Genomic DNA, 12,648 nt, shown 5'->3' on the forward strand with positions numbered 1-12,648 from the left:
CAAACTCCAAGCAGTCCGAATATCACAGAGACATTGCAACCGCGATCGCGCAGTTTACAACAGACAAGTCATAAATGTGCACGATGGAGGTCATTCAGGGTGATGTGGCGATCGGAACTCCGGAACCAAGTGTTGCAGCTCCATCGATGGTACATCTGTGGATTCACCTTCTGAAGAAATAGGACAACAGCAGACGGACGCAACTGAGTCTGCTGGATCACGAAACCCAAGTCAAGGTTCGACTGAAAAGCCTAAGAGGAAACTTTTTGCAGATAGTAACGAAGAGGGAGAAAACGATGTAAAAAAAGAGCCCTCAACAACTTCCAATAGTGATCCACGGGGAACCCAGATTGATGCTACAACAGCGTCTGATTCGGAAGTGATCTCCCACGAGGACAACCGTAAAGCACGAAAAAGATAGTACAGAAGCTGGAGACTGTAGGGTCATGTAGAGTCAGAAGGAAATTGAGGAAAAGAGAGGTGAAGCCTAATCTCAAACCAAAATTATAAAACCTTTTCTTTAAATATCAACAGAATATCAACTAAGCTAAGACGGACGTGTCCACGCCGATTCTTATATGCTCCCAAAACTTGTACATAATTAGTGCAGGCAGTCCAAACTAACAGTCTAAATGAAACTGCAGGGTACAAAGTAGTTCTCAATAGCCCTGAAAGTGCAGATACGGTGATATAAACAAAAAATAGTATTCAAATAGCAGCAAGTGGGACAATCATAAGCGTTGAGGAATGTCTGCAAAAACAGAGGATACAACACTTGTAAATGTGTATGGTCCGTCTGGAAGCAATCATAGAGAGGTGAATACTGACTTTTTCATACAGGAAATTATGTCTGTTTCACTACCGTATTAGGTAGCGATTTTAACTCTATTATTAACAAAAAAAGACCAAGAGTCAAATTTTAAGTGGGAGGCAACGAACGCAGACTCATTAATGTACAGCTACGCTACTGGTCATTCAGCGAGCAGAGTAGACCGGATTTACATCTCTCTAGACTTAGTGCGTAACGTCATTATATCAGAAATCTGGCATGTAAATTTTTCTCATAATTGTGCAGCTATTACCAGAATCAATTTAAAGAATCAAACGACTTTCCATGAAAGAATACTGGAGAGTAAATAATACCTTAGTAATAGATGAAGAATTCATAAATATGGTGGTGGAAACTCGGCAGATATTCCTTATTGACGGAAAGAAATACGACAGTAGACCAAGTTGGGGGTGGAGCACGCGAAACACAAACTAAGGAGGCTACTTCGATTATATCGCTGCAACAAAAGTGAATGGGGACTGATGACCTTAGCTGTTTAGTCTCCCTTAAACATCCCCCAACAACAAAAGTGAATGAAAGAAACGTTGAGAATAATTTTATTAAACGCCGATGAAAGAGTGGTTCGGTAGAAAAAGTACACTGAAACCCTCTACGAGTGGGGAGAAAAATCATGACGACAAGACAGACGAAGAAATGGAAGCCGTAGAATCTATAGCAGGGATTCCCAAAGTGGTCGATATCGACCCTTTGGAGTCGATTTCGGTTTCCTAGGGGTCGACATAAACGAAAACTGATTTTGGGGGTCGAAGAGGTCTAAAAATCGACCCCTATTAAATTAACACAAGTTCTTATTTAAAACTTTCAATATAGGTAGGTACTGTATTGTTTATGTTGTCTTACGTGTACTAAGAATAATTAATATTTTTGTAGGAAATAGCATTGTTGTAGTAATGTAAAGTCTCAAGTTCGTACAAGATGAAAAACTCGGCAAGTCTGTGTGGACAAGTTTGTGCAAGATAATGAGTTATAGCGTACGTCTTTCAGGCGCGTTTTGACTTGCTCTCTATTTGACGCTTACGCGATTAAACACGAACGAATTCATGATCATTTGGTACCTTAGTACCTATGTATTTTGTATCAATAGGAAAAACCTAAAGATAGGCCCCCTTATTCATAATAGTCTGCTAACTTAAAGCATTGCTAATTCTCACTCTGTCTTCTTCTATTGACCTAAGTCAGAATGAAAAATAACACTCTGTAGCAGCTGTTTTAAGTTAGCGGACCATTATGAATAAGGGGGTTGATCTTAAAAGTAGGTAATTTGGCCATGGGGGTCTGAGGTAACAGTTCATTTTGGAAAAGGGGTCACTTGTCCAAAATAGTTTGGGGATCCCTGATCTATAGTATAAGAGACAGAATTTAACAGAGATTTGGAAGACTTGAGATGAAGTAAGGCGAGAAGTATCGAAAGCATACGTTCGAAATTTCTAAAAACGTTGGTGTGAAGAATATATGAAACTGGAAATATATCATGAGACATTCCGAAAAATCTCATAAAAACAATGCTGGTGTACCAAGGGCAGATAAGAGCGAAAACTGTAGTATAATTAGCAGATAATAATAACATACAGGAGAATGGAAAAGAAAATTGAAGATCTGTAAGATGAAAATCAGTTTGATTTTATGGAAGTTAAAGGCACCAGAGAAGCAGTTCTCATGTTGTGATAGATATAGAGGCATGTTAAAAGAAAAATCAGAAGGCGTTCGTAGGATTTGTCGACCTAGCAAAGGCGTTTAACGATATAAAATGGTGCAAGTTATTCGAAATTCTGAGGAAAATTAGTAGGGAAAGAGGATTAATATATTGTTTCCACAAGAACTAAGAGGCAACGATAATGATGTTAAACAGAACGAAGTGCTCGGATTTCGTGGCAACTGTTCAGTTTCAACGTCGAAGAACCAATGACGGAAGTAAAAGAAAGGTTCAAGAGTGGAATTAAAATTCAGGATGAAAGGAGATCAGTGGCAAAATTCGCTGATGTACTTACTATCCTCAATATAGGGGAAAAGAATTACAGGACCTGTTGACTGGGACGAACAGTTTACTGAGCACAGAACAGTGGTTGAGAGTAAGCAGAAAAAAGGCGAAAGTATTGACGAGTTGAAGAAATGAGATTAGTGAGAAACTTAGCATCCAAATTGGGGACAACGAAGTAGATTAAGTGAAGGACTTATGCTTCCACGGGAGCAAACATATATGAAGGGTGAAGCCACGAGGGCATAAAAAACAGATTAGCAGAGGCGAAGAGGAAAAATCCTGGCCAAAAGAACTCTACTAGTACCATACACCAATTTTAATTTGAGGACAAAATTCCTGAGAATGTCGGCACAATATTGCACGGAAGTGAATCATGGACTGTGTGAAATCCAGAAAAGAAAAGAATCGAAGTGTTTGAGATGTGGCACACTAGAAGAATGTTGCAAATTAGGTGGACTGATAAAATATGTGATAAGGGGATACCCTGCAGAATCATTAAGAAAAGGAATATATGGAGGAAAATGACAAGAAGAAAAGAGACGATGATAGAGCCTCTGTTAACACATCAGTAATTAACTTCCATTATCGTGGAAGAAGTTGTAGAAAGTAAAAAAAAATAATATATATATGACAAGACAAAGATTGAAATACATCCAACATGCATGTGCTACTCTGAAATCAAAAGGATGGTACAGGGCAGAAATCGTGGCGGGCTGCATCAAACCAGTCAGAAGAGTGATTCCTGCAAAAGCAAAAACAAAAAATATTTTTTCCAAAAACATAACAGGCACTGCCTCTAACCTGCTTCAAAATCTGATTCATACTGATACAAATTTACATCACAAGTGTATTTTTTCATATGGGGTGCCGAAAAAATTATTTTCTAACTTGATTGTATTCAGGTTGTTTCCTTCGAGTCTACTGCGACATATTTTGTGTACACACCCACATGTTGATTGTGTAAAATTATGAGGACATAAGTAAGCACTTGAAAATGGCATTTCACCGAATTCCGTTGAGCGTGTAAAATAAATTGCTGTTATCATAATAAACGCAGTCAACGTGGAAAATGGAATTTTATCGCATAGCTGCTTCGCACTGCCATACATCTGATGCACAAAATGATCTGCCACTGGCCCTTACGTAACCGAATAAACGAATAACAATCAAGCGTATTACATTCATTATTGCTATTAATAAATTTACATATTTATAATAAAAAATTAAATATTCATGAAGTTATAAGTTTTTCAACAAGTTCCACATAAACAGAGGAAACATGTGAAATAACTTGTTTTGTTGGATATTGATCTATTGCATACAGTAATTCGTGAAATTTAGTTTTCGAGCATCTTCCTTTGAAATACGCAAATCGTAACTAAAATATTTATGTATTTCAGTTCTCATCCTTTACAAACATTTCGTTGCTGGAGTATTATTAATTAAAACATTAAGATGTTTTCAAAATCACGCTAAAGGTGAAAAGGTTCGAAAATTTTACATTTTGAATAATCGCTAGTGTTGTTTTGTTTTATTTTATGGAGATTTCTGTAGTGTAAATTTGCCAGTTTTTTTCAAAAATTGTGATACGAACACGAATATCTTTCTTCCTAGACTTGAAACTACTAACTGAACTGAAATATGCACATAGGAAATTCCCGTCCGTATAATATCGTAATTTTGCGTATGAAATGTGATAGTTAACTCTGCTGTCTGCAAGTCATTAAATTACTTTATGAGATGTTAAACAACGATTAATCTGTGTGACAGGAAGGAGCATAATAGTGAATGTAGACCAAAATAATAAAAATGCAACGTATCAAATACACTAGTAAGCATAGCTATCAAATAATTCAATTGAGAATTGTATCGCCTACTCTTATGTGAATCTGGTATCAGGCCTCTCATTAAACGTGTCACCCTCACCACCTTGCGTGGCACAGAGAAGCTGACCAACTAGAGAGACACTGCTCCAGGGCGGTGCCAACCTAGTGGTTGTAAATGGGCGTACGCCAAAAGTGGGAAGTTTGTGCTGTATTCGTGTGTAAGCGATATTCTCGTCTGACACATTGGCAACAGCACTGATTCGTCACTTCCATCTGAAGTTTTTTGGAAATTAGAGACTTGAGGAGAGAGAACTAAGTGTCACGGCTATTCGTCTCCTGGCTTCTGTCTGAACAGACACTTCGCTGATTTTGGGAAAGTATAAGGGTCACAACTTGCAATAGGTACTAGCTTGTTCTGGTACCCAACTTGAGTTGCTGATCCGACTTTTAATTTGTAGTTTTCTCTCATTAATTTTGAATTTGAAAGCTTCCCAGAACAGGATACCTTGTTGCGTTTTCTCCATGTAGTCTTCCACGCAATTTGGTACCTCCCACAGAGTTAGCGTCAGTTGGTGTTAATTCACTCTAGATTTTAGAGGAAATTGCTCTCTGTCAACTTCCTTTGAATTGTGTTCATCAATCAGAGCAAATAAAAAGCAGTTATGCACATACTTGACTTAAATTTCAAAATCGCTTTACTGTACTACATCTTTCCATCGTCAGCACACCCACTAATAAATAGAACCTGTCGTACATCTAGGTTTGTTGGTGTGACTGTGATGGTTTTGTCGTTGTGCACAGTGATCAAAGTCAGCGGTGAGCTACTTACGATTCAGTGAGGGTAACGACCATTGAACTCGCTCATTTTGTGCGATGTTAGATTTGTTTACTGATTGTAGACAGTTGTGTAGATTTTCCCTTGTGTTATAACTTTGTTGTGTGTTGTTTCATGATAATTTGGATAACGACCTCGCAGTATACAGATGTAATAAAAGCCAACATACATACAGCAATGTCATATCATAACGCCAGTCAAGAGCACACTGTGCTCTCAAGCAGAGGCGACAGACAACCAACTTTTTAAGTATAACAACAGGATACAAGGAAGATCACCCGTATTTGATACAATTAGATACCTAAAGTTATATTTTTTGCCTGTTTTGAGGCTCCTATTTGCCACTTATGGAGAATATCGCCTCATTTGAGAATCCATATTGATACAGAAGTGAACACAACATGAAAATTAACATCGTTATGCTGTAGAGAACTATAAAGGTGTAAATAGAGCACTGGGCGAAAATATGTTTCCTTATATAGTTGGTTTCATCGTTTCGAACCGGGGTCTGCATGGTAACACAAGCTTCTATAATGCAAAAAGTATCCAGGACAGAAGCGTGTACCCCTCCCTGTCGTGCCACTGCTACTGACCTAGAATTATCGGCATCGGTTGACTAAAAGAACGTGGATGTTACTAGTTGTCAGTGTTACACTTGTCAACAATGATTAAATGATGTTCCCGTGGCGAAGACAGACAACGGAAAAGCTTCTTTCCTTTTTCCACATAAGCTCGTTTTGCGATGGTGTAGATTATTTGATTCTTTTGTGAGGGACTGAATGCGGTTCCTACCGCTCGGCGAAGCAACTACGTCCTTCCAGGTGTAGCCTTATAGCATGTATCTTTTCTTCTGTGTTTCAGGAGCCATTTTCGAGCAGGGCACGGACGAGGTCCAGGCGGCCTTCAAGTTCGCCATGCTGAACCACAACCAGAAGGATGGCAAGCGTTTCGAGCTGCAGGCTTTTGTCGACGTCATCAACACTGCAGACGCCTTCAAACTGTCCAGGCTCAGTGAGTAAAGGATGAGAGTCGCAGCAATATATGGCACATACAGTCCAACATCCTTAACGCTTAATTTCACCTTATTCATAGGCGATGTCTCAGGACGAGTTACGCATAGTTTAAGATGTGATAGGCACAGAAAACATCACGTTTTTGTGTTCTCAACGGTATGTGAAATGCGACTATTCTGCGTGCTCGCGGGGGCCCTACACGATATTAGGGCAGGTTTACCAGCTTCTTTGGCTGCTCAGTGTATATTGCGCCACTGTCACGTCAGTGCTATACTGACTTGCTTCCTTCCCGCTGTAGGTTTGCGGGTATCGAGTCGGAGAACAGGGAGTGCTGTGGTCACTTCCTGCTCGTCGGCTGGTTTCTTCTTATTGAAGACTGCAGGAGCGCAAAACAGTGATGCACAGAAGTGAGTGCCCTATCTTCTGCTGTAAGTGTAGCAATGCAGAGCTTTCGTTGACGTTACTAAGATAAACTTTCCTGTGACGGTTAGGAGAGGAAAAAACTTTTTAACACGTTACGCAAAAGCTAATTACACTTCGAATACTATCTAAATTTAGTCTTTACAAGCGCACTAGTCTCATCGCAAGAATTCCTGAGAAACAAAACTTTTTAATTGCTAATTTTACGCAGTTAAAGTTCACAAAATCGTGAGGTAAAATTACCAGAAATGTCAATTTTACAATATGTAAATGTACCACGAAGCCGGAGGAGTAAGAGAGTGAGAAGATTTTACAAATCTTGTTCGGCGCACGTGTGCTGCATCTTAGGTACTTTTTGTAGGCCATTTTGAGGTCCTTCCCTGGCTTAATAGACCACAAGTATCTTATGAGGCGTGATCAAAAAGTTTCCAGAAGCAGTACGCCAATCAGGCAAAATCTTCGAGAGCAATGGGGCAAGCATCACACTGACGAACCAAGTTGAAGATATCCTGGGTCAAGAAGTCCTTAACTGCCTGCTGAACATTTTCATCTGACAGGAATCAACCGCCATTCAACACCTTTTCTTGGGACCGAAGGGGTGGTAATCCTATGAGAAGAGATCACGACTGCAGGGCATGTTCTCGAGTGTCTCCCACTCGAGTTGTTGTGACTTCTGCGTTTCGCATTTGCGATGTTCAGAGGTGTATTATCAAGAAACGGCATCATCCGCTGTAGTGCACCATTCTACAACGGTGGTTTGCGACAGACATACTGTCCCATACACACTTCTTTATTATCCGATGGATGCCTATCGGTCTTTGCCTTCGGCAGCCAAGAAAAGAATAATAGGACGTTGGTCCAGGTTGGATGCATTTAGTAATAACGTCGGCATATGTATATAGGGTGATTATAGTTAAAGTTTCAGTTTCGAAGCGCTGTAAAAAAACGTTACGGAAACAAAAAGAAAATTTACGAAAGTTTTGCCAATGGATGCCGCTGTAAGCGGTAGAACATGTAAAATAAAAGAAGCAGTGTACGCGGCTGTTCTCCAGTTTGTGCCAGAGACTCTGTGAATGACCGTCTCAATGCAGAAGCGTGCAGTGCTGGTAAAGCTCTTTTACAAGAATGGTCACTGTGCACCGCTAGCTCTGCAGAAGCTCCTAACACCAAAGAGTACGAAAAAAGGCAATGGTCCGAAGTCTGTCAAGGGTCTGGAGAAAATGATTACTAAATTCAAAAAGACAGGTTCTTTTGAAGAGCAGTGCGGCAGAGGGAGGAAAACAAATGATCTGACGTCAGTTGAAGATGTGGCCACAGCACTGCAGAAGGGATCCAGCGACGGTGCGTGAAAATGCAGTGAGTGGGGAATTGCCCGAACTCTGAACATGCTTGTGAGCATGGTACATGAAATTCTACGAAATATACTGCACTGCTATTCGTACAAAATTACCCATGTTCAGGAGTTGCTTCATACTGACCTCTCAGTAGGACAAATCTTTGCTCTCGTATTTCTTGCGCGCATTGAAGTGCACAGTGAATGATCACGGAACGTCCTGTGGACAGATTAAGCCCATTTGCATCTCCAAGGTTATGTCAACAAGCAGAACTGCAGAATACGGGCAACGGAAAATCCGAACGCACGTCAACCGTTACCGCTGTATTCTCCGAACGGAACTACATAGTGCAGTGTTTACTGTAGGGCCGTATTTTTTCGAGGAGGGGACCTGTTTGGTATCCCGCCTGGAAGGCGGCGCGTGGGTAGGACCAGGAAAAGGTGAAAATCTCTCGGTACTGCAGAGTGAACTAAAATCACCTTTACTTTAGCAGCAAGAGTAATACATAACTTTGTCCTGAGGTGCGAAGCTCAAGCGAAGTGTCCCGGCCGTCTGCTCTTGATCAAAATGGGCTGAATCTGCAGCGGAGCTCGTAGATCTCAACAGCGCCTGCTAGACGGGATGTCGTCGGTGTCTCGTAGTAGTGCCAACTTAACTTACGCCGTGGCATCGTAGCTATCGATCCCACACCTGCGGGTCCTGTTACCTGTACCGTCACTGGAAAACGCTATGGGAGTCTTTTGTACGTCAGCAACGTTTCAACCCTTTGTGTGTATTACCATTTTTATGCAAGAAGATGTTCGTCTGCACAGCCAGAGAAGCTACTGCTGCTGCATAGCGTCTTGGAACTGCTAGAATCATCAGCCGTCTTACGACAAACAAAAACCGATTTCGTTGTTACTTTTTATACGCGTTTTGGCCTCAGAACAATTAAAAACCAATGCCATTGTTGCATTTTATAGGGATTTTGAGAATCGCGAAAATTAAAAACCGATATCATTGTTGCTTTTTATGCAGTTTTTGCCCTCAAGACAATTAAAGCACATGCCATTGTTGCTTTGTGTACGGTTTTTAGTTTCAGGACAAATACCGACTCTTCCCCTTCCCATCCGATTAGGTACGACCTTGCAGTGGTGGATAAGATTAATTAGCGAACAGTGCCCCAACTGTTGAATAGCAAATATGTGCAGTTACGTACGTTGCACATTTCCGATTTAATTAGTATTGAACTTAGCCAGTCAAGTCGTAGCGAGCGCAAAGAGAGGGCGACGTCAAATTTGTTCTTCTTTTGGTTTCCTAAACCGAATAATACAGCAATACAAAACTTGAACAAGGGATAGTAGTAGGACAGAACCCGAGCAAAAGGCTGAACAGTCTCATCCGCTATCATCTACGCTATGAGGAAACTGGCACCAATTGTATCAAAAAATGGTTCAAATGGCTCTGAGCACTATGCGACTTAACTTCTGAGGTCATCAGTCCCCTAGAACTTAGAACTAATTAAACCTAACTAACCTAAGGACATCACACACATCCATGCCCAAGGCAGGATTCGAACCTGCGACCGTGGCGGTCGCCCGGTTCCAGACTGCAGCGCCCAGAACCAATTGTATCTGCCGGTCCACTTGCATTACAGCGAGCAATGGCTTGATTTCTAACTTCAGTGCCATTTAACTCGGAAATAGCGCACGTATCGATGATTTTTCCTAACATCCTCAGCACAGCCTACACTGCAACACCCTCGCACGATTTTCAGACTGTTTCTGACCAACAGCATGTTCTTACACACACACACACACACACACACACACACACACACACACACACACACAGGGTGTCATCAGTGTAGGTACAGATACTGTAATGATTGGTGCCTCAACATGTACTCACTTCAGTCAGTTAGTTGTTTCTTCTCTGCATCTAACTCTCTTCCCGCAAACATGTCGCATAATTTACTACCTGATGTTTTCTGCTCGGTCGACTATCAGTATAGACTACCCGTTTTGCGACCATATGTCCTCATTGCAATACCTGACCTGCCGCCCTGGGAAAAATAAAAGAAAATGGGTTGCTTGTGCCGTACGTACTGCAGATACTACCCAACATAAATAATACTACTTGCAATTGGTAGTCTGCAAATGTTGTTCAGTACGCTGCCCTCAGTCATCTTTAGAAATTTCTGTACTTATACTCCCAACACCATGTGTGTGTGTGTGTGTGTGTGTGTGTGTGTGTGTGTGTGTGTGTACGTATATACAGAACAATATTATTAACTGCTACACGATCCATCAATGCAGTGTTAAACAGTACTCGACATCCCCACCAGTTGTTCATAAAGTGACCATGCCGCGAGCTGTCGATTATATTTACGAACTCGTGTATAGCCGACATGTGCGCGACAACAGTGTCATGTGCGAAGACTGCCGAGTTGAGTCTCCGAGCGTTCGCAGGCGGCACGTTCAGAGATGGCTTTGTGAGATCCGCTCGCGAGTTTCAAGCGAGTATACAGACATCAGTTCTGATCTTACTACTTATCACCACGTGTTATGATCACATGGACAGCACGCGGGATTTGACACCAACAAATCATGCTACTTTCCCGTGATCGTCAGGGAAGTGCAATACTCCTCTGGGCAATTATTTTTTCTTTACGGTAGTTTTATAACCAAAGTGTTACATCATAATGGTACTGAAATCAGCGGAGAATTCCTGCATTCTTTTACATGTAAGGACTTTTAATAATTCTACATCTACATTTATACTCCGCAAGCCACCATTTGTCCACTAACGAAAATGTGAGGTGGCAAACGGTGTCTCCGAGCGTGTGGTCACCTTACGTCGTATTTAGAAGTGTTCATATGCCTTAACGCGTAGCCCACTAGTTACTGGCCCAAACCCAGTTCTAGCACGGGCTCTCGACTAATGGCACGTTTGATCTGATACACCGACCAACCTGCAAAGCGGTACTGGATTGGTTCCCCGTCGCAGCCTAAGACACACAACACGAAAAAAGTTAACGCAGAATTCTTCATAATAACGGTTAGCAGAGAATACGAGTAAAACAGAAAAACAAATTCAGCGATCTCTTAACTGAATATGTCCACGATAATGGAGGGAAATAAATGCGACTTCACGAAGAACGTAAGCAAACGGTGAGCCGCTTCTCCGAATTCGCGGACTTCTCCCGTGCCATCCAGAAAGCCATGGATCAAGAAAAGCGGATAGATTCCGTAGCAACTGCATACGTCCCCAGGATCTTCATTCTTCAGGTTCTGCATTAATGATATGGCTTGCAGTATTAAGAGTAGCCAGACAGATTTTGCTAATTGTTCTTTAATAACTAAGACCTAAAAGAATCAGTTTCATGAATATCCACTCAAATCTTGATAATATTTCAAATTCCTACAAACATTGGCAACATGTTCTGAATGTTTAAATAATATCCTGTTTGGGCATTTTATTCAAACTGCGCCACTGACCTACATTGTTTTAAATGTTAAAAAATGAAAAGTTGTGCTCTTCACATGACGTAAAAGCATAGTATCCTTCATCTATAATATCAGTGAGTCACAACTGGAATCAGTCGAGTCAAACACACTGAAGACCCAAAGAAACTGGTACACCTGCCTAATATTGTGTAGGGCCCTCGCGAGAACGCAGAAGCGCCGTAACACGACGTGGAATGGACTCGACTAATGTCTTAAGTAGAGCTGGAGGGAACTGACACTATCAATCCTACAGGGCTGTCCTTAAATCGGTAAGAGTACGAGGGGCTGAAGATCTCTTCTGAACAGCACGTTGCAAGGCATTCCAGATATACTCAATAATGTTCATGTCTGGGGAGTTTGGTGGCCAGCGGCAGTTTTTAAACTCAGAAGAGTGTTTCGGGAGTCACTCTGTAACAATTCTGTGACGTGTGGGTGTGTTCCATTGTCCTGATGGAATTGTCCAAGTCCGTCGGAATGAGCAATGGACAAGGATCGATGCAGGCGATCAGACAGGATGCTTACGTAAGTTTCACCTGTCAGAGTCGTACCTTGACGTATCCAGGGTCCCATATCACTTCAACTGCACACACCCCACAGCACTACAGAGCCTCCACCAGCTTCAACAGTCCCCTGCTGATATGCAACATCCATGGATTCATGAGGTCGTCTCCATACCAATACAGGCCCATCTGCTCGATACAATCTGAAACGAGACTCAACCGTCCAAGGAACATGTTTCCTCTGTTGAACAGACCAATATCGGTGTTGGCGAGCCCAGGTGAGACGTAAAGCTATGTGACGTGCAGTCATCAAGGTACTCGAGTGGACCATCGGCTCCGAAAGCCCATGTCGATGCTGTATTGTTGACTGGTTCGCACACTGACGCTTGATAGCCCAGCATTGA

The 12,648-nt window shown here is 41.6% G+C and overlaps 1 protein-coding gene across 1 annotated transcript in view; it reads left to right on the top strand.

The window, feature by feature from the left end:
- The window catches only part of LOC124795262 (glutamate receptor 1-like), a 396,377-nt gene that overhangs the window by 202,688 nt on the left and 181,041 nt on the right, over positions 1-12,648 (top strand). Inside the window, exon 2 of the mRNA XM_047259207.1 lies at positions 6,351-6,500. Coding sequence (XP_047115163.1) covers positions 6,351-6,500 — 150 coding nt within the window. The remainder of the gene's footprint in view (positions 1-6,350; positions 6,501-12,648) is intronic.

This window comes from Schistocerca piceifrons, chromosome 4, assembly GCF_021461385.2.
Source record: "Schistocerca piceifrons isolate TAMUIC-IGC-003096 chromosome 4, iqSchPice1.1, whole genome shotgun sequence".
Classification (NCBI taxonomy): Eukaryota; Metazoa; Arthropoda; class Insecta; order Orthoptera; family Acrididae; genus Schistocerca; species Schistocerca piceifrons.